Raw genomic sequence first — 24160 nt, forward strand, 5'->3', positions numbered from 1 at the left:
GGGCTTAGACGCAGAATCTCTGGTCACTGAGCACATCCAGGTGAACAAAGCCCACGAGATGCGGCACAGGACTTACAGAGCTCGTAGTCAATCAACCCCTACATGAGCTCTCCCTGCCACATTGAGATGATCCTTACTGAAAAAGAACAGACTGTTCCTAAACCAGAAAAGGAGGTTGCACAGAAGAAAAAGATATCCCAGAAGAAAGTGAAGAAACAAAAACTTATGACCCGGGAATAAAGGCCACAAAAAATAAATGCAAATAACAGTAAAGGGAAAAAAAAAAAAAGGCAGAGACATCACTTTGCCAACAAAGGTCCATCTAGTCAAAGCTATGGTTTTGCCAGTAGTCATGTATGGATGTGAGAGTTGGACCATAAAGAAGGCTGAGCATCAAAGAATTGATGCTTTTGAACTGTGGTGTTGGAGAAGACTCTTGAGTCCCTTGGACTGCAAGGAGATCAAACCAGTCAATCCTAAAAGAAATCATTGGAAGGACTGACGCTGAAGCTCCAATACTTTGGCTACCTGATGTAAAGAACCGACTCATTAGAAAAGACCCTGAATTATTAGCATAAGCTTAACCAGGTCAGGACTCCAACTGCAGCTCCTGTACCAGATGAGATGTTAGTGCTTGAACAAATTAACATCCTCTGGAACCTGGTGTACAGCTAATGATCTGGGAGATACCTTTTTTCCTCATCCTTGTCAAAAGCCCCCAGAAGCAGTTTGCTTTTAACTGGCAAGGCCAGAAATGTATTGCACTGTCGCAGGGGTATCTTAACTCCCCAGTCTTACATTATAATTTAGTTTGTATGACGCTGATTATCTTTCACTTTAACATGACATCACACTGGCCCATTACATTGATGACATTATGCCAACTGCACATAGTAAGCAAAAAGGAACAAGTACACTGGACTTATTCGTAGAACGTGCATGTGAAAGGGTGGGGAATATATCCAACAAAAATTTAGGGGTCTTCTACTTTGAAGAAATTCCTGGGGGCTTAGTGGTGTGGGACATGGTGTGATGTCCACTGTAAGCAAAGAAGAAGATGTTGCATTTGGTCCTTTCTATAACCAAAAAAGAACTCAATGCTTTAGAGAGTTTCTTTGAATTTTGGAGGCTTATTTGGGTATATTATTCTCATTATACCTCATTTGGGTATATGATTCTGGCCCATTTACTGAGTGACCTGAGAAGCTGCCAGTGCTGAATGGGGCATAGAAGAGAAGGCAGCTCTGGAAAGGCAGGTCCAGGCTGCTGTGCTAGCTGCTTTGTCACTCATGCCACAGACCAGCAGCACTGAGGTGTCAGTGGCAGATATGGCTGCTGACTGGAGCCTCTGCCAAGCCTCTATAAATGAACTGCAGCATAGGTCCTCAGGATTTTGGAACAAAGCCCTGCCACCCTCTGGGAACAACCACTCTCTTTTTGAGAAATAGCTCTTGGCACGCTACTTGGCCTTAGTCGATACTGAATGCCTACCCATGGGCCACCAAAATCATCATGCATTCTGAGCTATCAATCATAAACCGGGTGGCTGCCTCACCAAGCCACAAAGTTGGGTGTGTAAAGCAGCATTATATCATCAAAGGGAAGCGGTGTATACACGATTAGGCCAGAGCAGGCTGAAGGGCACAAGTTAATTACATGAAAAAGTGGCCAAAATGCCTATGGTTCCCATTCTGCTACACTGCCTTCTCTCAGCCTGCACCTCTGGCCTCAGTTGACCACAGGGAATATCCCTGGTTTACAGATTGGTCTACACAACATGCAGGGATCACCCAAAAGTGGACAGTGCAGCAATACAGCCCCTTTCTGGGACATCCCTGAAGGACAGTGGTGAAAAAAAATTCCCCATTGGGCAGAACTTCAAGATGTGCATCTCATTCACTTTGCTTGGAAAGACAAATGATCAAAGTTGGTGACAAGGGAATCTGGAAAAGAGGCATCTTTGAATGGTAAAATATTTATATTCCATATGAATGTTCACCAAAGGGTGGCCTCAGCAGACGACTTGCTCTGCAGATACCTTCTCCAAGGTAACAGCCTCTTTCTGCAGCCACTCCTGTCCTCACCCAACGGGCTCATGAACAGACTATGTGTTGTGGCAGAGATGGAAGTCACACTTAAGCTCAGCAACATGGACTTCTACTCACCAAGGCCACACTATCTATGGTCCACTCGGCCAGCAGTAGAGAACAACACTGAGTTTCTGATATGGAATGACTCCCAGGGATTACCAGCCAGCAACCTGGTGGCAGGTTGATTACAATTAGGCTGCCTCCATCATGGAAGGGGCAGCATTTTGTTCATACTGAAACAGGCACTCTTGATATATTTTTGCCTTTTCTGTATGCAATACTTCTACCAAAACTACCACCTATGGACTTAGAGGATACTTTATCTACCATAATATTTGTTGTTCAGGCTCTAAGCCGTCTGACTCTGCGACCCCGTAACTGCAGCACTCTCGGCTTCTCTGTCCATCACTACCTCCCTGACTTTGCTCAAACTCATGTCCACTGAGTCAGTGATGCCATCCAACCATCTCATCCTCTGTCATCCTCTTCTCCTCTTGCCATAACTCCACACAAAACTGCTTTGGTTAAGAAAAGCACTTCAGCGCAAAAGAAGTACAGCAGTGAGCCCATGCTCATATTCCATGTTTCCCACCATTCTGAAACAGCTGACTTGACAGAAGGTGGAAACAGCCTTTTACAAACTCAGTTACAGCATCAGATAGGGGGCAATATCTTGCTGTGGCTGGGGCAAGATTCTCCAGCAGGCTCCTATGCTCTGAATCAGCATCCAATACATGGTGCTATTTTGTCTATAGCCAGGATTCATGGTCCAGGAATCAAAAGGTGGAAATTTGAAAGGCATCACTCACTCAAATTTGCTAATCAATCATTTGCTAATATGAGTGATTAGCAAAATTTTTGCTTCCATTCCAGTGACTTTATGCTCTGCTGGTCTAGAGAGAGGTTCCAGAGAGAGGAATTTTTGTACCAGAAGACATAACAAAAATCCCACTGAACTGAAAGACTGTTAGTCAACTACCATGCACTCTTTATGCCTCTGAATCAACAAGTAAAGAAAGGAGTTGGGCTTTCCAGGTGGTAAAGAACTGTCTGCCAATCCAAGAGAGCTACGAGATGAAGGTTTGATCCCTGGGTCGGGAAGATTCCCTGGAGGAGGGCATGGCAACCACTTCAGTATTCTTGCTAGAGAATGCCCTGGACAGAGGAGCCTGGTGGGCTACAGTCCAAAAGGCCACAGAGTTGGAAACAACTGAACATGCAGGCACCAAGAAGAAACTAGTGCAGTATTCCACAGTGGAGGTACGTAAGAGTGTGTTTGGAACGCAAGAGATCCCACAGGCCATCCCTTAGTAATAAATACCAGCTATGACCACATCATCAGTTATAGATACAAGGACTTTGTCATGAGTATTTCCTGCTTATTTTGTCATAAATACGTGTGTGTGTTATGTGTACGCAAGTTGGGGAGAGGGACAGGAAGAGAGAGACTGAGGGAGGGAAAGTGAGAAAATGTGTTTCTTCCCGCCCACCTTCTATTTCCTTACCACAGAACATAAAGTATATTGATTTCATATCAAAGTATTTAAATGTTATTATAAACTGACATGGTTGTAATTAAATTACAGGATGTCAAGAGAAGAGTAAACATTACTCAAGGACTTCTTCTGGGAAAGGGGTTAGTACATTTTTGGTTGTATGCAGGATAACTGTATCATGTTAGATAGAATCATGACTTTGTTATTGTCTTTATTTGGAGATTTAGTATGGTATAAGGAGATGTATCAATATACGGGTGCCAAGTTAACAAAGGGTAGAGCTGTGATGATTAATTTTAAGCGTTAACTTGGTTGGGCCAAAGGATGCCCAGTTATCTGGTTAAACATTTTTACTGTATGTGTTGATGAGTGAGGGTAGTTCTAAATGAGATTAGCACTTGAATTGGTGGACTCAGCATAGCAGATTGCCCTCTCCAATGTGGGTGGGCCTGAAAAGAACAAAAGGTAGAGGAAGGAAGAATCCTACCATTCTCTGATTACCTGAGCTGGGACCACTGGTCTTCTTTCACATTTGAACTGGGATTTATACTATCTGCTTCTGTGGTTCAGGCTTTAGGACACAGAACAAACTACACACTAGGGGCTTTTCTGGGTCTCCAGTTTGTCGACAGATTGCGGGATTTAAGAGGCTCTATAATCATGTGAGGGGCTTCCCTAGTGGCTCAGTAGTAAAGAATCCGCCTACATGGAGGAGACATGGCTCCAGTCGCTGCATTGGGAAGATTTCTTGGGAAAGAAATGGCAATCCACTCCAGTATTCTTGCCTGGGATGGCAGGCTACAATCCATGGTTGCACAAGAGTCAGGCTTCACTTAGTGACTAAATGACAAAAACAATCACACAAGACAGTTCCTACAATAAATCTTTTCTCTGTCTCTCTTTTTCAGTATTTGGTTGGTTCTGCTTCTATGAAGAATATAATATTCTAGAAGAGATGACTGATACATATCCTTTCTGAGTAAATCCCTGGCCCCCTGAAATTACTCTTCTGAATTTTTTCAATACAAATTAGTTTTGCCTCTCCTTAAACTTCATATAAATGGTATCAGAATATGTACTCTCCTGTGTAAGGCTTCCTTCACTCTGCAGAGTGCTTTAATAAATGTCTATACTGCTGTATGTATTAGCAGTCTGTGCTTCTACGATGTGGAGCACTATCAAATTATATGAATATTGATACAGTCATTTTTCTATTCATTCACTGATTGATGGCAATAAGAGTATTTGATTGTAAACTTCAAGAGGCAGATCTTATTTTGGATTACAAAGGCCAGGAAAAGATGAAATGTAGGCTATTTAAGTTTTTTCATTGCCTGCATTTTCTTGTAAACTAAAAAAAAAAAGTGGGGGCTGTAGTCTTAGAACATAAGCAATGAAAATGAATGGCACTGCAAAATTAATTTTGTGTACCCACTATAGGCTATGATAGTGATTTACACTGACTGAACCACTTTTTAGAAAAAAAAAAAAATGGAAGGACTTTCATGATTGAACTTTTTCACACACTACTGAAAAAATTAAAAAGAAACCACGAATTCATTAAAAGTTAAAAGGGACATGAGTTTCCATACATTAAAAAAATTTGTGTATGTTTGTGTGTATACTTTTATATATATATGTGACATTCTAACATTATGTAGTCAGCGGACAGAGTTTGATGCCTATGTAAATATGAAGTTATTTCATGTAGTACTTAAAACTTCCCAAGGCTATCACATTCCATGAATTAGGAATCACTATCTATATGAAGTCAATCCAACACAAAAATAATAATGAGACGTATCTAAAATTGGACAGAAGGCAATGTGTATACATGAGCTCATGTGGAAATAATAAGAATGTTGATTATTTTTGATTCAAGGATTTAAGATAATTCCAGTAGTCCCTTCTTTGTATCCTCAGCTTTTCTTCAAATTTATGCAGTGTTTTTATTACCACTAAGAGCAATTATACCTCCATCGTGTATTTATATAAATATTTTAATAAAATGTTCTTTACTTCATAAAACTAAACTCTGCTAGTTTAATGACTATATCCAGAAAGTCACAATGTCATTTTGGTAAATTAAATTGTTGGCAGAAACTAAAGTAGGAAAGCAAAAAACAGGGAGGAATGGAAAGAGCAACGAGCTTAAAAGAGGACTAGAGAGTAAAGATATAAAGAGTATAAAACTACAGCTAAGAAGTTATAAATCTAGTGTTCACTTATCTACTTCCAACCTGCCAATAACACATAGGAATATTACCTTAGATTCTTTTTACTAAGGACATTTCTGAGAGCTATACTAGTATCATATGAAACATGGGTATAGAGCTTTCTAGAAATTATTGTGTCCCCTTTGGAATGGTTGACATAACTAAGATGGTCATAAGGCTCTATAATACAGCTAATTATTTGACTTATGGGGGAAAGGGTATCAAATATATCATGTAAAATTATAAAATGGAAGATGATTGATAAAGGGAGCCTAAGATGTTACAGACTGGATAACGTAAGCAAACACCATGAGGGTGCTTAAAAAAGGTGTCTTAAAATTTTTTTAAAGGTAACATATTACTAAACGCTACCAAAGGGTTAAACTTAAAAAGACTGACAATACCAAGTATTGATGAGAATGTGGATCAACTGGAATATTGCTGGTGGAAATGCAAAATGGTTCAGCCATTTTGGAAAAACAGCCTGGCAGTTTCTCACTCACATGACCCAGTAATCACAACCATGGGAATTTACCCAAAAGAAATGAAAACACCCAACCTCACAAGAACATGCACACAAGCAGCATTATTCATTACAGCCCGAACTGGAAACAACTTGTAAGTCTGTAAGTTTGTGAATTAACAGAGAAATTATGATACATCCATACTATTGCTACTACTCAGCAATAAAAAGGAATAAAACAATATACCAGCAACATTCTGCTAGAAGTCAAACACAAAAGACTACATGCTGTATGATTCTCTGGACATGAAATTCTACAAAGGGGACAACTATATAGTGACAAAAAGTGAATGAGTGGTTTCCCAGGGTTGGGGGAGAAGATCAACTACTACAAAGAGGCACAAGAAAACTTTTTAAGAGTGATATTCTTTACATCATTGTAAATAATTACTAAAATTAGTCAAGTTGCACACCTAAAATTGGTTAACATTTATGCATATAAATTATGTTTCAATAAAATAATTTGGTTGATTATTAAAAATATTGCTAAATATAGTTTAACTAAAAGTACTGTTAAAAATTAAAAAGTAAACAGAACAGGTAGTAAATTGTTGGCATATCAAACAGAAAAAACTATTTCACAATAGACTTTTAATGGTATGTGTTTAGTGAGCTATAGATAAAAAGAAATGTAAAAAAAGTCTTAAACTGTATCTAGTAATCTTAATGTTAATATAATAGGGCAAAGCTAATAGGAAATTTGGAGAAGGCAATGACAACCCACTCCAATACTCTTGCCTGGAAAATCCCATGGACAGAGGAGCCTGGTAGGCTGCAGTCCATGGGGTCGCTAAGGGTCGGACACGACTGAGCGACTTTACTTTCACTTTTCACTTTCATGCATTAGAGAAGGAAATGGCAATCCACTCCAGTATTCTTGCCTGGAGGATCCCAGGGACGGGGAAGCCTGGTGGGCTGCCAACTATGGGGTTGCACAGAGTCGGACATGACTGAAGCGACTTAGCAGCAGCAGCAATAGGAAATTATCTTTGGAAATAAGATTTTTAGCCTAAAAGAAATAATAAAATAAAAGGAGCAGAATCTCATAGTCTTAAATTTGAATTAAAAATATTAATTCTTAATTTATTTTTTCTTTCTAAATAAATATATATATTTCTAGCTCTATCCTCTGAAAAAGTCCAAAGCTATGATAACCCATTAGCAATGAATATTCACAGCATCCAGATTATTCCCACAAAAGGCAATCAGGGCTCTTAGGAAAAAATGGCTGAGTTCAGATTTGGGACAGAAAATGTACAAGCCAAATCTGGGGAATCTTGTAGAGACAGAAAGTAATCAGGTTACAAAAGAGCAATGAGGTTATACCAAAAAGGTACAAAATCAATTTGAAGGGAAAACTCATTATTCTGAAAACTGGTAAGTAACGGAAAAGAATAGAGTACTTTCCCTGCCTTTCTGGTACAAACTGTATTTCACAGTAACTAAATTTTCAGGACAAAATTCCTCTTTCAAGAAGAATCCCTGCCAATTAATATGGGATAAATAAAATAATTTGGAAAAAATCAGCATTTTGCAATTTGTAATGAAAATAATGAACCTAGGTAATGATCATTCAAAACCTATCATGAAAGACTTTATGAAAGATTAAGAACACAGTCAAAATCACTGAAAATGGGACAACCAAACATAACGTGCCTTTTGATGTGAGGCAACAATATTTAGCATCACTTGTGAAGTATTCTTGTCTGTTTTCTGAAAACTGAACTTCAATATCAGTAAACCTCTAATCTAACTTAAGAGTTTACAGAAAAAAAAATGGTGGCCAGAGGAACACTAGAATGACACCAGAAAGAAGAGATCTATGATATCTAGAATATGGGACACTCCACAGGAAAACGTAAGCAGCATGAGAAATCAAACAGTGAAAGTTGACTTTTATAGACTAAGACTTAAGAGTCATGACAACCAAAGCAACAGCAATTCAACTATAAAAACACATTTTTGAGACAATCAGGGAAATGTGAACATGGAATAATTATTACATGTTTGGAAATAATTTTATTAATAGTTATTTTGAATCAGATGACAAAGATACTCTGGTTTTTTTTAAAAAGTCATCTCTGTTAGAGACAGACATTAAAGTATTTATGAGTGAAATGATATAAAGTATGGGATTTTCTTTAAAAGTGTTACAGCCAAAGAAAGTTAAATTAAAAAAAAAAAATAGATGGGGGTGGGAAAGAGATAAACAGGATATTAGGAAAATACTAACAACTTTTGAAGCTGGGTAATGAGTACTTCTATTTGAAAATCCTTAAATAAAAAAATTCATAAGGAGCTAAATATTTCCATGTATAAAATTTTTAAAGAACACTAATTGTGGTTTAATCCTATACTTCTATAGGACATTCTATATATTTTAAAACATGTCAAATAATGTAAACATATATTTAATGCAATCTATGTACCTATCTATAGATCTCATGTCTATCATCTAGATTAAAGGGATTAAAAAATTATCTAGAAGGATGAGAAGAGAGAATATTACTTATTCAGAAAACTTGTAGCAAGCAATTGAATAACTGATTAAATAGGGGTATTAAACAAAACATTCACCCTAATATGTTGAAATAAATTTTCCCTACCACAAAGTAAACACTTAAAAAAAAAAACTGAAAAATTTCTTTCAAATCATGAAGTCTACAAACACTCACATTTTGAAGAAGCTGCTCAAACCAGTCATATCCAGTATCTCTGCATGCTGCAACCTAAGGGGAAAAATATGGTGCACCTATCAAAATTAGAAATTTACATTAAAACATACTTTTGCTATGCTATAGTCTCAAGAATAAAAATGTTCAAAGTTCTAAATTAAAAAAATTATTTTCATACTTATGGACATAGGGAGAGGGGAGGAGAGGGTGAGATGTATGGAAAGAGTAATGTGGAAACTTACATTACCATGTGTAAAATAGATAGCCAATGGGAATTTGCTGTGTGACTCAGGAAACTAAAACAGGGGCTCTGTTTCAATCTAGAGGGTGGGATAGGGTGGGAGATGAGAGGGAGGTTCAAAAGGGAAGGGATATATGTATACCTATGGCAGATTCATGTTGAGGTTTGACAGAAAACAAAATTATGTAAAGCAATTATGCTTCAATAAAAAATAAAAAGAAAAATAAAAGAAAAATTAAAAAAAAGTGTGGATTAAATGATTAGAACTCAAAAAAAATTATTTTCAAATAAACTATTTTTTTCAGTGAGCCAATAATCTACCATGTTAAAGAACTTTATTCCAAAAGTATATTAGAAGCCATTCAAAATATTCACTTAATGTATTAAAATTAAAAATGGTATTCTGAATGGTATATTGAATCACACACTATCAGGAAATCTGTAAGGTCTAAAACAATAAAAATGCAAATGTTTGCTTCTTATTTTCCTTCTAGGTAGAAGATTTAAAGACATTAGTAAAACAGAGATGATCATGTAATCCATAATATAAAAATTTTTAAGTCTAAAACATGAAAAGCATTCTGGGTCAAAAAAAATTATAGTTTATGTGTATAATAAAACATAATGAAATTAATTTTAATTCATGTATTCTGGAAAAAGTAGAAATTACAGTCTCATTTCAGGCTGCTATTCATGTGTTATTGTATCTTTTTATCTACTTTTCACTTCCCTTTCCATTTTCAATCACTGGAAGAGTCTGGAGAATTTTAATATCAGTGCTTAAGACAATGGATGCTAAAAAAAAGTGGGGATAGGTAGAAATACTACTCTCATCTTATTTGCATCCCTTGAGTTATCTCCAGAAACATATAATAAGGGAAGTATCAGAGGATAACCAAATATCTTGTTATTGTCTCTCCCTTTATAAGACAAGGCAGGCCTCAGTGAGGTTTGTACCCACAGGAATCACCCTTGTTTCAGTCCTTCCTTACCACATCAGTGATATTTAAAATCTTCCTTGTCATTGCTTCTTTGTCATTGTGTGGAGTTGGAGTAAACCAGAGTTTTTGGAATGTTTCATTTACTAATTTCTAGAAGAAAGAAAAATTTCAAACTAATAAGTACAATAAATGTGGCAAAATTCTTAATCCCAAATTCTCATTAAAGCCCAAAGCGAAAGTATATGTGTGTGTGTATATATATATACACAAACACACACACACACACATATATATATAAAACCCTGAGATTTCTGGTATGACATCCTCAGTTTCAAAAAGATCAATTATAAAAATTATAAATTTTTTTCAGTTTGGCAAAGATTTTAAATGGGTTAATAATATGCCGATGCAGGAGATGTAAGAAAGACTTGGGTTTGATCCTTGGGTCAGGAAGATCCCCTGAAGGAGATCACTTCAGTATTCTTACCTGAAGAATCCCATGGACAGAGGAGCCTGGAGGGCTACAGTCCATAGGGTCACAAAGAGTCGGACACGACTGAAGCGACTTAACACAATACTATGTCTAGTATAGAACTTCTGGATATAATGCACTTAAATGCTTTTGATCAAACTAAAAAATACTTTTGCTGCTTTGGTAGAAGTTGTTAAAAAACTAAACAAAATCAAAACCCAAAAAAGAAATATAGGGACAATCACATATACATAGATTCACTAATGAACTCTAACTTTCAACAAAGTATTTACTAATTTAGAAAACCAAGCACATACCATTTGAAAATCAATTTAATTTGAAATAAATTTCCTATATACAATGTAATCTCTACAATGACATTAAATATTACAATTGCCAAATTGGTTTGATAAGATCAGATTTTATTAACTAATGCAGGACCTAGAAAAAAAATACCTAAACATGTCTTTTTCTTCAATTTATAGTCTATAATATTGACTTACTTGTGTAGATTTTATATATACATAATTAACAAAACTTATATATATAAAGCAAACATTTAAATTACTTGGGCTTTCCTGGTGGCTCAGCGGTAAAGAATCTGCCTGCACTGCAGGAGACAGAGGAGACTTGGATTCGATCCCCAGGTTGGGAAGATTCCCCCGGAGGAGGTCATGGCAACCCACTCCAGTATTCTTGCCTGGAGAATCCCATGGACTACAGAGGAGCCTGGTGGGCTACAGTCCATACAGTTGCAAAGAGCTGGACACAACTGAAGTGACTGAGCATGCACACACATGTAAAACATTAATGAAAAATGAATTTTTAAAGTAGTCAATGTTTTTAACTTACCTTAATGCCCTCTTCATCATTTACCCTGCGAATCATTTTTACACACATTTCTGTAATTTTTGGAAATGTCGGTTGTTCAATACAGATGTCTCTTAGAATCTTTATCACCCTTTTTCTGACACTGATACCAGTATCCTAGGAACAGAAAGATATTCTAAATGTCAGAAAAACTGAGATGCCAAGGTGTATGAAATTTGATAAAATAAAATTAGAAAATACCAAGAAACAGTATACATACATTTATTAACATGATATGCTATGCTATGCTAAGTCACTTCAGTCGTGTCCGACTCTGTGTGACCCCATAGATGGCAGCCCACCAGGCTTCCCCGTCCCTGGGATTCTCCAGGCAAGAACACTGGAGTGGGTTGCCATTTCCTTCTCCAATGCATGAAAGTGAAAAGTGAAAGTGAAGTCGCTCAGTCGTGTCCAACTCTTAACGACCCCATGGACTGCAACCTACCAGGCTCCTCCATCCATGGGATTTTCCAGGCAAGAGTACTGGAGTGGGGTGCCATTACCTTCTCCGATTAACATGATAAACATGGTCCATATATATATTTTAAAACACATTTATATTAATCTTATTATAAATATGAGTTATTTTATTATGCTGTCTTTGCTTTTAAAATGTAATATCCAACATATGGAAAATATTAAATCGCACTGAACACAAGAGGAGCATATAAGCCTGCCAAAATTAAATGGAGTAACAAACATGAAACTTTGAGGATATTGTTTGGCACTTAAACAGCATATGAAGTATATATAACAAAAATGTTTAACAAATCTTTCAAACCAGTATCACTATTTTATAATTTATAGCAAATATAAGGAAAAAAGGAACAGATCAAAGGAAACAAAACCATGAAAAAATAACAAGACTGGCTTGCCTTTTTAAATCTCTCTGTCATGGTGGCATGTGTAAGAAAGAGTTAGAGAATACTCTAAATAAAATAGAGATGAAATATTGTGGTGGATACATGGGTGTTAACTGTACTATTTTTAACTTAACAGATTTTCATAACTAAATCATCTTTAAGTAAGAAGTACTGAATACCCATTGTGCAAAATTATCTCCATTTTGTAGTTTAGCAAACATGAAAATATTTTAGGATATATTGCTAAGGTAGATGCTGTCAGAGTTCATTATACCTGAAAATCCTGTTGTTTGTCCTTCACTCTTGAAAAGAGTAAGACATTAAAAGTGAAAAAATTCTTCTACTTTTTCCTTAAAATTCTTTGTTTCCATCAAGATTTTATGCTAGTTGGAGATGAAATTATCTGTAACTCTCAGTCCCACAGTATTTAAATATTGGGCTAAAAGTGATAAATTCTTGTCAGTTTAAGAATACCGAAATCCTGTACCTAATGAATCTCTGTTGAGTTATAGAAGAAGTCAATAACCCTGCAGTGGGTGGTATGGAATTTCGACAGATATTTTGTAATGCCAATGTTTCCTTTCATTTCCAAGGAAATACTTCAGGGCCACAGAATTCAATGCCATAGAAGAAAAGAATATCTTAGAATAGCATTTCTTATGTTTGCTCTTAAAACTCAAATGACTTTATTTAGCTTGCAGGTATCTGAGTCTGTCATAATTCAGCTTTAAAGAAATATGCAAATACACATAATAACCAAAAATACTGTCAGACACCAAAATTCCATATATAGCTCTCACTGAAATAATTCTTCCTGTTTATATACATATATATTTATAATTACTCTAGAATCCTATCCAAAATACTTAACTGTGTCATGTAGCTCCTATCATTTACTCTTTGTATACCAGCATAATCAAAAACTAATAGTAACTGGTAAAGGGAATCCAATTTTTACCAAAGATGTGCTTTACAATATTAAGCAGCCCTCCTCTTGAAATACGTTCTTCTTTAGAAAGTTGCTACAGTTTATATATTAGGTTAGATAAAAATACAGAATTGATATCTACCTTTCTATCTTAACATTTTTAAAAAGTGATATTAGGAAGGCAAAATTATATTCATAAATTATAATAAAAGTGACAAAACAAGCATACCAATATTCTTTCAATCAGCATATCATAATACTGCTCAGCAAGCTGAGGTCGACAAAGGACAAATCGACCTAGTAATTCCACTGCTGCTTCTCTGACACTAGTGGAGTTATCCATTAATCGTCCATGAACTCCTCGCTGCATATCCAGCTGAAGAAAAATAAAGAAATTATAACTTATACTAAGTAGAGCTAATACTTTAATTTGAATATAAAAGTCACATAAAAAGAATAATTTGTGTTCCTCTTTACCCTTGCTAGAATACTGGGGTCTACAGCAACAACCTCAGATAAACACTTCATGGCTTTTGTTCGAACGGCAATTGCATTTTCACCAAGGACTCGAAGGATCTGCCAAGCAAATATTAACATTTTCATCAATTTTAGAACATATAGCTTTTTAACAAAACACAGAAAGAAAACATGCAAAAAAATATAGAAATATCGAATTTACTTTCCTTCAATTTTTATATATGTAAGTAAAAAGATCTGTTATCATACTGATCCAAAGTTTTCACTTAAAACATTAAGGTATGGTGTTTTATACTTTATGGCCTTTCCTTTCTTCTGTCATTCTCAATTAAACCTGTTTTTTATTGCTATGCTTCATTTGCAAGAAACTGTAGGCCCACTGAAAACTTTCTATGTCTAACTTTAATCAAGGATACTTAGTATCATTTAAATAATAATTCTGGTAACTGAATAATTTGTTTTTATAACATCAATCACTCTAACTATACCATCACTCTACCTGTACCATACAGATACATATCCACTTATCTGTAAAACAAGAATCAACAGGTAAAGGCATGCAGAACAAACATTTTAACAAATATGGAACAAAGAAACAAATGTTATTTTCATCATTTTTTAAAAATATCTGTTCTCAACAATGAACAGACATCACACACAAGTTTCCAGAATTAGAAAAATCAGTATCACTGTATAAGAAATTCTTGTCCAGTTTACCTGTGTCAAATAAATATCAAAGCTCTGGGCAAACGGCCTCATAGAGGCCAAGTATCGAACAATCAAACAAGCATCATCATAGTCCACAGTATCAGAGTTCATTCTGCAACGAAAGGTCATTAAATTATAATTAATTAAATTTTTTTGTAAAGTAGGTAAATAGATATCAAAGAGACAACTGAAAACACTGGATCTTTTGTTTTTGGATCTTACTTTAATGTGCTGAACTGAGAAGGTGTGGTTTTGATAATGCTTCTAAGAAACTTCTTCCGGTTTTCAGCTCGATGCATAATTTGACCAGTTGTCTCAACTTCCTTTGCATGATGTGATCCTTCAGATGATTCTTCATCTTTTTGTGATTTCATTGCTTTTTCTGTTTCCAGTGTTGTATCACGGAACCACTGGGCAATATAGAATTTACGAGAAAACTGGAAAGAAATTTTAAGACTTGAGTTTGATGAAATTAGTAACAAAATTTCCAACCTACTGACAAAGTGTTTACAATCAGAAACACAATTATCAAGGTTTACTTTAAAAAGAAGAGTTTAGAACACATGGATAAAATGCTGAAGGTAGAAGACTATAGTTACTTTCAAAATTTTACCTTATTTCTTCAAGAAATATACAACCAATTATTACTGAACTATATTAACACTGAGGTACATGTATAATCTGTTCCTGAGTTTTTTCCCCTCCAGTTTACTGAGAAATAATTGACATACATCATTGTAGAGTCTGTTCCTTTCCACAAAGACTGAAAACCTATAGTAGTTGGCTGAAGAGCTTTAGCTATCTCCAACCTCTTTATTTTTATTTAATTCTCCAACTTCTGTAGATGCATATCCCATCAATTAAAAAAAATTAAAAGTGCCCCAATATAGTGTATAAATTTTACATACAAGCTTATTTTACTAATATTTGGATATATAATATATTAAAAAAAAAAAAAACAGAATTAAGGATATTTAAAATATACATATAAAATTCTAATCATTTTATAAAAATTCACTTTTTATATGCTAATAGATTATCTCATACACTACCTGGGTCAATGATCTTTGTCTCAAAGATAAAACATTGCAAGATTTTGGATTACCCAAGTCACATAATATTAGGAAACAACAATATCTGTATCAGAATTTGACTACCACATATTTCTATTTCAAAAATTAATATTCCAATACTACTCTCCTCTTCATGACATTCTCAGTTTTCTTTCAGACCAAATTTGAAATAAACATGTGAACATTACAAAATAAGGAACAGAATCCTACCACCAGTGAAGGATCAGTCTCCGTGTTTTCATCCAAGTAATCAAGCAATGCTTTTTGTAATTGCTGTATTTCATCTTCCCCTCCTGAAACCTATAAAACAAATCAGGTCATAACACAAAGATATTACTAATATATTTTAATAAATCATCCACTCACAAACAGAAATCTGAGGGAAAAAATCTTATAAATGATAAAAAATGTATAGGTATAGTTAAGTAAAAGGAAGAAACAGAAGAATACTGTTTTTTGAAAAACATTATATACTGATAGCTCAGGTTACTTTTATGAATTACATGTTAACTTTTTATAAAGAAGCTCATAGGGAGCTGACATAATTATTAGAAAAATGTGTATGTAAATCTTCAGAGGTAGGAACCTACTAACACTGGTTTTCTATTTGGTAAGAGACACCTCCAAACTTCTAATCTAGTAAATGGAAACTGTTACCTGTATTATTATGTATTATGGGTATCTTTTGAGATATTATTTAAAAAGAACATTCTGAAAGGGAAATATTTTTATTTGTAATTAATACAAAATACTTTACGTCATGTAGATCAAATATACAGTAGGTATATTTAAGCTGTTCATTTGATCTGGAAGCAGAAAGAGACCGAGTCTTTAGGTCCTGTCAAGAACAATGTTGTTGTTTAGTTGCTAAGTTGTGTCCAACTCTTTTGAGACCCCATGAACTGTAGCCTGTCAGGTTCCTTTGTTCATGGGATTTTTCAGGCAAGAATACTGGAGTGAGTTGCCATTTCTTTCTCCAGGGAATCTTCTAGACCTAGGGATCGAACCTGTGGCTCCTGCACTGGGTAGGGAGATATTTTACCACTGAGCTACCAGGGAAGCACTTTCAAGAACAATACAGAGCAGGAAATTAACTCTGAGTTGACATTCATGTCTATAGCTTATACTCTGGTTTTACCTGTGTGAAATGCCAAATATATGGTTTAGACTATATGTAAGCAGAAAACAAAGATAAGAATAACCTATGTTCTGAGAGTGTAGTGAAATGGATATATTCAGAATGGTTTTTATTTAGTTGCATCTGGGATATCGATTTTTCTTTCTTAAATTTTCAATTGGAGTATAGCTGATTAACAGTGTTGTGACAGGGTCAGGGAGACAGCAAAAGGACTCAGCCTACATATAAATGTATCCATTTCTGCCCAAACTACCCTTCCATACAGGCTGCCACATTAACACTGAGCAGAAGTTTCTATAGTACACAGTGGGACTTTGTTGGTTATCCATTTTAAATATAGTTGTGTATACCTGATTCAGTAATTCTAGGGAGAGTCCTGAGAATCTGCATTTCTAACAAGTTCCTAGGTGATATAAAAGTTGGTGCTGCTTGTCCAGGGAATCATATTTTGAAATTCTAGGGTAATGGGGACATCCTGTCTGCTCAAAATGGTTCAAAAGAAAATAAAAATGAATATACAGACACATATGTATGTATATTCTAAAAGAGAATAATAAAGCAAATGCTAACCACTAAAGAAATCTGGATGAAAGATTTGTGGGAGCTTTTTGTGCTATTCTTCAAACTCTTCTGTAAGTTAGAGGCATTTGTCACGGCCAGCATGGATATGGTTATGGACATTAAAAAAATAAAAAAGAGTATAAAGAAAATGAAAAAAGCTTTACATGGTTGGATTACAGATCATCTGGGCTACTTGGTGGCTGAGACGGTAAAGAATCCGCCTATAGTGTGGGAGACCTGGGTTCGATCCCTGGCTTAGGAAGATCCCCTGGAAGGGGGCATGGTACCCCACTCCAGTATTCGTGCCTGGAGAATCCCCATGGACAGAGCAGCCTGGCGGGCTACAGTCCATGGGGTCACAAAGAGTTGGATACAACTAAGTGACTGAGCCTACACATATCATTTACCTATCAATTTTCTTAAGTTATCTTAGTATTACTATCACCTCCTCCACAGTTTAAAATAAAAGTTAAACCAAATAGAAACTAGTATCATACATTCATAACAGAAGTTCACACACACAACTAAGAATTATATAAATCATTTGAAAGTTCCTGTTATACAGAATTCACTCTAAGGTATATATTTTCTCTGTGGCACTTTCAGATGATTTTATTCTGAATCTACAAAATGAAATGCAACACTAACATAAGAATACCTTAAAAAGTTCTTAACTACTTATGACTTATCCCCATAATGTAAATTCTTTATCTCAATACCTGTTTTAAAATTCTTTCTATAGACCCTTGATCCATTTTGCTTGTAACAGCATCTTTCCTCAGTCGTGCAGCAACAGTTCCAAGGTAATCAAGAGATGCCACTCTTAAAGCCATCTCTGTTGACTTATTACTGAACTGATGAACCTGCATATGAAAAATAATTTTAACTTAATCAAGTTAAAATATTTTTAATAGCAATTTACATAAATTCCGTATCTATGCTGTTTTACTTGAAATTTAAACATTTTTTTCCCGTCATATTGTCCCACAAAGTAATTACCCTTTAAAAATTTTTTGATATATTTTTTTGGCCACATCTTGCAGCTTGCAGGATCTCAGTTCCCTGACCATTGACTAAACCTGGGCCATGGCAGTAAAAACCCAGAATACCAACTACTAGGCCACCACGGAACTCCCATTAATTGCCTTTTGAGTTTCCAGAATTTTAACATTTTCATTAAAAAGAAAAAAAAATTATAACTAAGTCTTCCTAAGAACACAGTCACTTTCTTTAAATGTAGGCTCAACTGTATAAAATGGGATTATAACCGACTAAGAACTTCTTAGGCTGGAATTTCAAAGTCTATAAAAAATATCTTGGATTCAGAATAGTATTAATATATTTTCCAACTGACAGAAAGTAAGGCCCCCAAAGCTCTGTAACAACTACACGAGTCCAAATGCAGTTTAAAAATAAAAACCACAATAGCATTTCGTTGTATTTATTTCCCTAATACGGTATTACATGAGGACTAAAATGTGTCATGTTTTTAGAAGTACTCTTAAAGATGACAGAGCTCATATTCATCAGTTTCATGCTTTGAAATGAATTAACTATAATAACATGACTCTGTGTTGAGATGCTTTTAACTAATAATACTTTCAAATAAATAAAAGGAGTTTTTTAAAGCACTGTTATCTTATGTAATGAAATGAAAGCACCAAAAGTCACAACATTTCAAAATTTTATACAAGGTACCGACAGTATTATGTACAGTAATGCACATGCAAAAATAGAGATGCAATGGTCGTATTTCCTTACACATTTTTAAAGAATTCATCATCTGTGAATCAGAGTACATCCTCATTATGTTGTCTTCTAGTAATCTAATAATCTTTAAATGCTATACTCTTACCAACAGTCTCCCTAACAAACTAAGGAGTAGTTCAGCAGCTGGCCATTCAGGCTTATTGACTGTTGAAAGAAGGTCTTGAACAAAATTTTCAAATAGTGGTCTGTAATCTTCTTCACCTTGCTTACTACCACATCTGTTCAAAGATAAATAATGAAAAAGCTGTGAGTTTAGGTGACATGTTCACCAATATGACTGAAATTTTGTTAACTAAGTTTCTCAACTTGTATACCTAAACAAGGTGTAACAGAGCACATTAAATAAAATATGGTTTAAAATGAATCTATTTCTCAAATTTCATTTTCCCCCCTATTACAGGAAATTCATTTACTGACTAATATTAACATTACTTTCTGGCAAGCATAATACATTTTAAATAATGACCACTGTTCTTCTATGAGATTACTATAAATTCTTCTGAAAACTAAGTAAACCTCTATCCCTAAACTTTCCTATTCAACCAGAATGTCCGAAAATTCAATGAAAAATTAAAGAATTTCAATCTTGTACTTTAGCTTCTAGAATTCAACACACAAGAAAGTTCATGAAACTTTAGATTTTATAATATTCCAACTGCCTCATTTTAAAGATAAGGATATCAGGAATCAGGGAGATACAGTCAGGTTTAGATTATGGAAGGAAGTTCGATTAATCTTTTACATAAAAGAAATGAACTATTCTCTCCATGGGGAAAATAAAAATCAGATTATGTTAACTTTACTCACTTTTTAAGGAAGATGGAAAGGAAGTTTTGGGCTGTTCGCATGGCTGTTTCATAAGAATTGGTAATGACAACATCTTGATCAACCTAGATTGAGAAAAATGAATGGATATACATATAAGAAATAACCAACAAATTATTTCAGTTGCTACTACCATGTTAATACTGACTCTAAGGGCAATACAATTAAATACTAAAACTTTATGAACTTCCCTGGTGGTACAGTGGATAAGAATCTGCCTGTCAATGTAGGGGACACAGGTTCAATCCCTGATCTGGAAAGATCCCACATGCCACGGAGCCTGTGCACCACAAGTACAGAGCCGGCACCATAGAGGCCGGGAGTCACAATTACTGTGCCTATGAATCCCAACTACTGAAGCCAGCACACCCTTGAGCTTGTGCTCTGCAATAAGAGAAGACACCGCAACGAGAAACCTACGCACTGTGACTAGAGAGTAGCGAGCACTCTCACAACTACAGAGAACCTGCTCACAGCAATGAAGACCCAGCACAACCAAAAATAAAATAAATAATTTTTAAAAATACTAAAACTTTAACTATACTCTTATATGTAAGAGAAGATACAATTAGCATTGTTGTTGTTCAGTCCCTCAGTCATGTCTGACTCTGTGATTCCATGTAAGGCAGCACGCCAGTGTTGCATTTCCTTAACTAGCTCCTGGAGTTTGTTCAAACTTATGTCCACTGACTCAGTGATGCCATCCAACCATCTCATCCTGTCGTCCCCTTCTCCTCCTGCCTTCAATCTTTCCCAGCATTGGGGTCTTTTCCAATCAGTCAGCTCTCTGCATCAAGTGGCCAAAGTACTGGAGCTTCAGCTTCAGCACCTGTTCTTCCAATTAATATTCAGTGTTGATTTCCTTTAGGATTAGCTGGTTTGATCTCCCTGCAGTCCAAGGGACTCTCAAGAGTCTTCTCACAGTTTGAAAGTATCAATTCTTTGAAGCTCAGACTTCTTTATGATCCAACTCTCACATCCATACACGACTACTGGAAAAACTATAGCTTTGACTAGACGCACCTTTGTTGGCAAAGTAGTGTCTCTGCTTTTTAATAGGCTGTCTAGGTTAGTCATAGCTTTTCTTCCAAGGATCAAGTGTCTTTTAATTTCATGGCTGCAGTCACCATCCACAGTGATTCTGGAGCCCAAGAAAATAAATTCTGTCATTGTTTCCATTGCTTCCCCACCTATTTGCCACAAAATGACAAGACGGGATGCCATGATCTTCATTTTTTGAATGGAGAATTTTAAGTCAGCTTTTTCACTCTCCTCTTTTCACCTTCATCAAGAGACTCTTTAGTTCCTCGTTGCTTTCTGCCATTAGGGTGGTGTCATCTGAGGTTATTGATATTTCTCCCAGTAATCTTGATACCAGCTTGTGCTTCATCCAATATGCTTCATTCTTAACATATGTTAAGAATGAGAAACGTGTGTAACAAATGAAATACCAATGGTTGTTTATCATGATCTAGGTCAGAACAATATTGATCAAAAATACAAAAAGAATTTCAAAAAAATTTGCAGGTTCAAAGTTTATGAAATGCTGGAATATAATACTAAATAAAGTTCAACTCCATCATTAGAAATTTAAAGATCAGTATATAGTTAATTCAAAGTTGTAGAAACCTGATACACAAATAAACATTAAAAAAACTCAGTAGTAACCAGAAGAATGAGAAATAAAACATGGTATCATTTTACACTAACCAGACTAGGCAAAAATCAAAAAGTATGAATGTAAACTAGAATATCACTTTAGAGCAAACTGACCAGTTTCATTAAGTTAAAAGTGCATGTAAATTATGATTTAATATTCTACTTCTAAGTACACCTAGAGAAACTTATGCTTCAAGTTGTGTGTCACATATGATGTATTTAACCCAAGTCAAAAAGAATCTAGCATTAGCTACACATATTAAAAACAATGGTGAGTGAAAAAATTTGCTGTAAATGTCATTATATCATTTATGTAAATTAAAACTATCAAATATGCAGATAAATAACTAAATGAAAGAAGATAAACATTCACAATGATAAGGAAAGACTACGAAAAGAGAACAAGGTTAGAAGAAGCGGAGAATAGGACCTCAACCTTTTTCATATTTGTTTTATACTTTGCACCTTTCTGATTATAATAAAGAAATAAAATTAAACCTCTTTCGAATTTTTTGGAGGTAAAACTATAGAACCTGGCAAAATGTTAAGTGTTGATGGGTAAAAGCTACAAAACCAAAAGCAAATCATAGCTGTAAGTTACTCAAATTGTTGTTGTTTAGTCTCTAAGTTGTATCTGACCCTTTTACGACCCCATGGACTGTAGGCTGCCAGGCTCATCTGTCCATGGAATTTCCCAAGCAAGAATACTGAGTGGGTTGCCGTTTCCTTCTCTAAGGGATCTTCTGAACTCAAGAATTGGCAGGTGAATTCTCTACTGTTGAGCCACCAGGGGAGCCCCCAAGTTACTCAATAGAGAAGGCATAAATTCATTTTCAGCATGAATTAAACATTAATTACATTAAAATTATTTGTTACATGTGACTATAGATACTGCATACTATAATATTCATTTTCAAATTCAGTATCTTACTTGAACCTTACAATTTGTAATAGTAGGCTTGTTAGGTATTATCATTCCCATTTTATAAAGAAACAAGATTAAAACAATTTGTATGTTTCATGAATGGTGTATACTAGAACTCAAGTCTCCTAAAACTTAGTCTAATGCTCGACAAGGATCTGAAAGCCCAGTCACAAAACCCTAATTAACACCTTCAGTTTTATAAGAATGGCAGAGAATACAGGTACTTCTTCCTACAAAAGCAAACAGTTCTAAAACTTACAAATGATTCCTTACTTTTTTATTTGAGTCCTCTTCTGAATTAGAGTCCTTCTCTGATGATGGTAAGTGTACTACACACTGAATTAGTTGTAAAACCAGTGCTGTAACCATCTGAATATACATAGGCTCTCCATCCATATCACTACTATTTAACCTTTAAAGGAGAAGAAAATATTTTAATCAGCATACAGCATATGAAGAGAATTTCATTTTACATGTTACTTATGATCTGCAAGTTTCAGGATGCTTTATTTACCAAAATTTCTAGGTATTATCCTTAGTGCTTATAACAGTGACCTTAAGTTAATTATTTTGGGGAAGTTAGGAAAAATACCAACTAAATGTCTATGTATAGATCATTAAAATAATCACAGGAAAAATGCAGTATATAAAATTCTATACTTTATATGTACTGCAGATTGAAAACTGTAATGTAAAACATCAAATATTTTTCAAAGTGATTTTTAAAATGACAAGTCTTCAAGATTTCACAATGCCGAAGCATTCTGATATTTCTTTTATTATTAAAATCTGCTCCATAGTCAGTTCTTGATCATACGTTAAGAGTATGAGGTCTGTGACACAGAATGTAAAAAACCAGATTTTAAATCTTTTCGTTTAAAAGAGTATTCCTTTATATATTGGTAGCTTTTCTTCAGGTTTTAGTAGACAATAGATGTTAATCAAAACACCAGTGGTCCAAAAAAAGTAAGATAAAAACAATTATTTTATAGAAGACAACCTTCAAAGCAATCTAAATATAACCCTATATGCTAGGTCAACACATTTAATCACCCAGGAATATTATGATAGTCATGGAAATTATGATGATGATCTATGCCAACAAAGGCAATATTGCTAACAATAGTGGATAACATTTCTTACTCTGTGCTTAGTAATTTAAACTCATGTCTATTGTCTATATTGCCATTAGAGCAATTTTTCAGCTCTCTTAAAAAAATATTATATAATGACTTACTACTGTATAAAAGATTAAGTTCAAGTTCCTTAATAAGCCTTGTAAAATCCCTGAACTGCCTCTGACGCTTTGGAGCCGTATTTCCTACTGCTCTTCTCACAGACCAATGGTTCTTAAACAGGGATGACTCTGCCCTTCAGGGGACCTTTGCCCGTGTCTAGTGAAAATTTTGGTGATCATAATTGGAAAGTGTACATTTCTTTTGGTTATCTAGTAGGCGGGGGCCAAGGATGCTGCTAAGCATCTTACAATGTACAGGCCAGCACTGCAAAGTATTATCTGGCTCAATATGTCAATTATGCCAAGACTGAAATTCCCTGCCAAAGATTTTTATACTTGACAATCACTGAGCCTTTAAGTCTCTCAAGAGTGTATTGTTATTTCACACATTTAAGCTATTCTTCATGCTGTTCTGACACAGAACTGCCTTTTATTCGATGATTAAAACAAAAGTCAGAAATGATAAAGAATA

The 24160-nt window shown here is 35.0% G+C and overlaps 1 protein-coding gene across 3 annotated transcripts in view; it reads right to left on the reverse strand.

The window, feature by feature from the left end:
• NIPBL (Nipped-B homolog (Drosophila)) overlaps positions 1-24160 on the reverse strand; it is a 209756-nt gene that overhangs the window by 31590 nt on the left and 154006 nt on the right. For all 3 annotated transcript variants that reach the window (XM_010853771.1, XM_010853770.1, XM_010853773.1), the window contains 12 exons: positions 22725-22863; positions 19850-19932; positions 19128-19260; positions 17992-18135; positions 15784-15873; positions 14723-14937; positions 14510-14612; positions 13793-13891; positions 13545-13691; positions 11507-11641; positions 10234-10332; positions 9001-9054 (listed from right to left, as the gene is read on the reverse strand). In XM_010853771.1, the coding sequence (XP_010852073.1) occupies positions 9001-9054; positions 10234-10332; positions 11507-11641; positions 13545-13691; positions 13793-13891; positions 14510-14612; positions 14723-14937; positions 15784-15873; positions 17992-18135; positions 19128-19260; positions 19850-19932; positions 22725-22863 (1441 nt within the window). The remainder of the gene's footprint in view (positions 1-9000; positions 9055-10233; positions 10333-11506; positions 11642-13544; positions 13692-13792; positions 13892-14509; positions 14613-14722; positions 14938-15783; positions 15874-17991; positions 18136-19127; positions 19261-19849; positions 19933-22724; positions 22864-24160) is intronic.

This window comes from Bison bison, unplaced genomic scaffold (genome assembly GCF_000754665.1).
Source record: "Bison bison bison isolate TAMUID 2011002044 unplaced genomic scaffold, Bison_UMD1.0 scf7180017864331, whole genome shotgun sequence".
Classification (NCBI taxonomy): domain Eukaryota; kingdom Metazoa; phylum Chordata; class Mammalia; order Artiodactyla; family Bovidae; genus Bison; species Bison bison.